This window comes from Sardina pilchardus, chromosome 1 (assembly GCF_963854185.1).
Source record: "Sardina pilchardus chromosome 1, fSarPil1.1, whole genome shotgun sequence".
Taxonomy (NCBI): domain Eukaryota; kingdom Metazoa; phylum Chordata; class Actinopteri; order Clupeiformes; family Clupeidae; genus Sardina; species Sardina pilchardus.
The window spans coordinates 33,683,157-33,688,401 of record NC_084994.1 but is presented as its reverse complement, the minus strand read 5'-3'; the positions used below and the strand labels follow the sequence as shown (position 1 = coordinate 33,688,401).

Sequence of the window (5,245 nt, the reverse complement as noted above, 5' to 3'; positions counted from 1 at the left end):
ACACCCCTGTAGACTTGGTGGTAAATGGTTATGAAGCTCAGGCTCCTCCGAGGCTACAGTAGGCTAAGTAGCTCAACTGAATTGACCACTTTGGTCATCACAACAAAATACAAGACAACACACTGGTTAAAAGCCCTAACTCTGTAATATTTCTGCTGTCATTGATAACTATCTACATATCCACCTTATTCCTTAACCCGGAAATATGTATCGTTCCGACACTGTTTTCAACTTCCGTTCATTCTGTTTACATGCGTTCTCAGTACGCTAACTAGAATATGCTTCAACTTGGATTTCTTTCGAAATGTTAACAATTCTGCCCTCAGCATGGATATACGACATCATATATAACCGATATAAAATAGAAAAGTTTATTTTTATATGCGTTATGATATGTTAAGCTACTTTAAAAAAAATAGATACAATGCAGCTTCGCCGGAAATAGATAACCGTTTTCTGAGTACTGAGGCGTCATGGCGACGCTCATTGTTAGCTGCGGAATATCATGAATAGGATGAATAAAGAGGCCGGATATGTGTCATGAAGTTAAACTTAAATAGTGCCAGTGAAAGCAGTTCTACAAAGTCGCCAGGTCTTAATTTGAGGCCGCCACGAGTCAAGTTAGCAATAGGCTAATTGACATTAGTGCTAAAAGTAATAGGGCTGAAACAATTACTTGAGTAACTTGAATAATTCGATTACAAAAAAATTATCGAGGACAATTCTCTGCCTGGAGGCTTTGTTTTTTATCACTCAGTTTATGTGGCCTGCTCAGCAGGGATCATTGTTTCACATGGACATTCAGAATTAAGTTGCCGCAATGACGGAGAGCCAAGAAACTGTCAGAGAAAAAGGCAGAGTTTTGGAATCATTATTTTCAAACTTAGAAAAGAAGTCAGTAAGGTGCCATGTATCCACTGGAAAAGCAGAACTGGCGTACCACAACAGCACGTCAATCATGATTCAATGTCTGAGCTGAATGCATCCAGTTGTACAAAGCGTAGCTGACACAAGGCAACGTAAATATTGACGTTAGCTGTACTAGCGCTTAACCTGTATGGTATTTGTAGCAGCTGTAGCCTTGTCATGAGTTGATACCTGTTGTGGAAACTCTGAGTGGTAAACTAATTCATGTTAAATTGCAAGTGAGCAATACACCCAACAACTCTTTATCACACCTTATTATACGGCTCTTCACAATGCAAGTAGAACGCCCCATTGACTTGAATGGGATTTCCCAACGTTCTACCGGTCATTATTTCTTGATAGAGGACCTCTGAAAAAAATAATGACCGCTGTCAATGGCAACAGTCACGTTCTATCTGTGTGGCGAACTATTTATTTTGTTAGCGGAAGCCACGAAACGGTAGCTAAGTCATTGCTAAAGACATATTGTGGTACGTTTCTTCTCGTTTTGGCAAGTAGCCTAGCCGTATTCCCTTCAGGACGAAGCAAAACCCCTCCGCTGCGCGTCGGGGTTCAGTTCATCCTGTCGGGAATTATTTTCCGATAATGACCGACGTTCTATACATTATCCCTTACTAGTATACCACACATACCACATAGGCCTACCCCTGGCATAATTGTAATAGGCTTCAGTAGTGTTTCAGATGAAAAAAATCTATACAAAACATTTTATTTTAATTTACTTTGAAGTCGATAGTTGCTATTTTACAGCCTGACATTTGCTGTGCATCAATTGCAATTGCATTAATCAATGAAATAATCAATAGAATGCTTGATTCCAAAAACAATCGATAGTTCCCTAAAAAGTAGAATTGAATATCCAGCCCAAGCACAATTTCATGCTGTTTCATGTATTTATTTTCCTAGATGATACAGCACTCCTTACATTAAGCTAAGGATGCATTCTGATTTTTTTTTTTTTTTGGTACCAAAATCTTTTTATGTAGCCAACAAGTGGTTACCTTTTTTAAACTAATGTTTTGTTTATTTAACCACATGGAAGAAGCAGGACTAGTGTAAACTTAACCCAAATACTCTCACAAACAAATGTTGGTGGGTTACTCACGAATAATGTTACTTGTTACTTACTTGTATTCAAGGCAGGCATTTATTTTACTGAAAGGGTCTTGCACACAGCCACTTTTAAGGGACAGACATTTATCAACCTGCTGATCATGATACATTATGTTTGTTTGTCAGTAGCCTACCTGTCAAAATGACCCTCATAGAAAATGCAGGAGGGTGAATGTTTCACCGAAGGACAAATCTGAATCATATTTGAACATTATGGAAGATGAAAGGCATTCCGCCCTGCATCAAAAATGTATAGTTCCCCCTTTGCAGGAATAGCCAGATAGCCTCTCTTCCCAGGAATAGAGTGGCACACTTGTTTTGAGTGCATTCCCCTGTACGCCTACGGCATACTCCATCATGCTGGCTGGCTGTCGCCCGGTAACCTCATAAAGCTTAGCCGCGGTCCCAGCCCATCTTCCTGTCGCTCTTCCACATGGCTTTGTTGTCATGGTTACATCACCCTGACCTCCCCCGCAGTGCTGCCACTCACTCACTCACTCACTCACTCACACACATAAACACACACACACACACACACACACACACACACACACACACACATACACACACACACACACACATACACACACTTACCCTTCCTGCTTCAGCTGTGCTGCTGTTCTGTCATTATTACCTCAGGGACTATGTACTCTCTCTTTAGCAAAGGTTTCACTGCAGGAAGCCAGCACAGCCAGGGTTCTTTTCTGTGGTAAACACACTGTGTGTGTTTGTGTGTGTGTGTGTGTGTGTGTGTGTGTGTGTGTGTGTGTGTCTGTAGACACACAGAATGCGTGTACAGTGTCTTGTTAACCCGCCCAGGTTTTAAGGGGGACTTTGGAGGACTAGCATTTATTACATTGTGCTGTTGTTGTTGTTGTCTCGGAGCTGTAATATACACTAATTTAATCAGATCGATATGAATCAGCAGGCTAATGAGCTGAGTGTGTGTGTGTGTGTGTGTATGTGTGCGTGTGTGTGTGTGTGTGTGTGTGTGTGTGTGTGTGTGTCTGTGTGTGTGTGTGTGTGTGTGTGTGTGTGTGTGTGTGTGTGTGTGTGTGTGTGTGTGTGTGCGTGTGTGTGTGCGAGCGTGTGTGTGTACACGGGTGTGTGTGCTCATCAGGTTTATGAAAGCCAGAGAGTGTTCTGGGAAACGCTGCGTCTGTGTAATGTCTCTTGTTCCGTTTTGCCGTCCTCCTGTTCTCCTGTTCTCCTGCTGTCTGTCTGCCGGCCGCTGCGCCGTTCTCCGTTCCGGTGTCGTCTCTCCGAGGCCTCTGGGTCCGTCGCTGCCCCACGCGTGTGTACCTGACCGACCAAAAACATGCCGTAACATCGCTGACTCCGTCCTCGTGCGTTTTTTTACGACGCTCGTAAAACAAAAATGGGTTCCAACGGTTCTACCTCCTTATTGTTATGATGTTCCGCGTGTGCTACCCTGCCACTGCTGCCCGTGGAACCTCTGATTCAGTTGTGGTGTCTGGTGTGGAAATAATTGAAAAGGACTTGAGCAAGTCCATGGATCTCAGAAGCTCACCGCGTCAGCAGAAATCTCTCAGTTCATCCCTGGTTAGCATGTTTTTTTTTTTGTTTGCAATAAATCTGATGACAGGCTGTAATGAATAAATCGCCTCTTTATTGATCTGTCTATTTCTCTTACTCTTCCTTCATTCTGCTCTCTCTTTCTCTCTATTTCTCTTTATCTGTCTCTGTGGCACTCTGATCCTCCTGTTCCAGTCCCCTCTCACTCTGTTATGCCTTTTCAATTCAATTCAGCTCACTTCAGTAGCATGACACTGTGGACATGGTGTGTTTGAGCACAACACACTCTCTCTTTTCTTCTCTTTATCTCCCTCTCTCTCTCTCTCTATTCTCTTCACCGAATTTCCCTCAGGGGATCAAAAGAGTAAATACTATGTCTCTCTTTTTCTTGCTCTCAAAGTACTTTATCGACATGATGTTTTGAGATAGTAATATCACAAAAGAAAGAGGATAATATTATAATAATAACCTATAATAATAATAAAAAATAATATAAAGCAATGTTGGAATAGACACCGTGTGGGGAAACTCTCTGGTTCTCTGTCTACTTCCTCACATTTTAATACCTTCTCTTTTTCCCTCTTACCCCTCAAATCACCCTGCCCCTACTCATATCTCTCTCTCTCTCTCTCTCTCTCTCCCTCTCTCTCTCTCTCTCTCTCTCTCTCTCTCTCTCTCTCTCTCTCCCTCCCTCTCTCTCTCTCTCTCGCTCTGTCTCTCTCTCTCTACTTCTTCACATCTTTGATTCCTTCTCTGTCCCTCTCTTTGCCCCTCAAATCACCCTGCGCCACTCCTATCTCTCTCTCTCCCACTCATATCACTTTCTCTCTCTCCCCCTCCCTCTCTCTACCTCTCCTTCCTCACATCCTCGATCCCTTCTTCTCCAACCCCCCCCCCCTCTCCTCCAGCACAAGCACTGCACGCCGGCGGCCCTGGAGATGTACTACTCGGAGCAGGAGGGTGGCGGCGGCGGCCCCAAGGGCGGCAGCCTGTACACGGCCATCAGCCACCTGAGCCAGGCCAAGAAGAGCCTGCCCGAGCTGCCCTCGCCCTGGCTGCCCGTCATCAACGCCCTCAAGGAGGCCCAGCGCGCCAAGGACCAGGCCGCCCACAGCCCCGAGTAGAGTAGAAGCCCCGGGGGGAGGGAGAGAGAGAGAGAGAGAGAGAGAGAGAGAGAGAGAGAGAGAGAGAGAGAGAGAGAGAGAGATGAGTGGGGCAGGGTGATTTGAGGGGCAAAGAGAGGGGGAAGAGAAGGAATCAAAGATGTAAAGAAGTAGAGAGAGAGAGGGAGAGAGAGAGAGGAAGGGAAGAGAGGACGCTAACGTCTTTACTGGGTTTTTAAAGAGGGCAGTGAGGTGGTTTTGTTTTTGTTGTTTGTTCTGTCTGTTTGTTTATTGTCCATTTGTTTTGTTTGTTTATGGGTGGGTTTGGTGCCAGAGGGGGGTGGTTCATGTCTGCAGTGCCAGTTAATGGTAGAGGTTTTAGGCAGTGGGATGTTTCCTGTTTATGTTTGTTTGTTTATTTATTATTTACCTTGTTGTTGTTGTTGTGTTTGAGGGAGTGTTGGGGAGGGAAATGGACGGCAAAGCTCACAGATGATATGAATTGGAACCTCTGGAGAGGTGTCTGTTATGAGGTGTGTGCGTGTGCGTGTGTGTGTGTGTGTGTG

General features: G+C 44.4%; 1 protein-coding gene across 1 annotated transcript in view; it reads left to right on the top strand.

The window, feature by feature from the left end:
* caly (calcyon neuron-specific vesicular protein) overlaps positions 1 to 4,809 on the top strand; it is a 12,241-nt gene extending 7,432 nt beyond the window's left edge. The window contains exon 5 of the mRNA XM_062530713.1: positions 4,485 to 4,809. Coding sequence (XP_062386697.1) covers positions 4,485 to 4,700 — 216 coding nt within the window. The 3' untranslated portion in view covers positions 4,701 to 4,809. The remainder of the gene's footprint in view (positions 1 to 4,484) is intronic.
* The last annotated feature ends 436 nt before the right edge of the window (positions 4,810 to 5,245 follow it).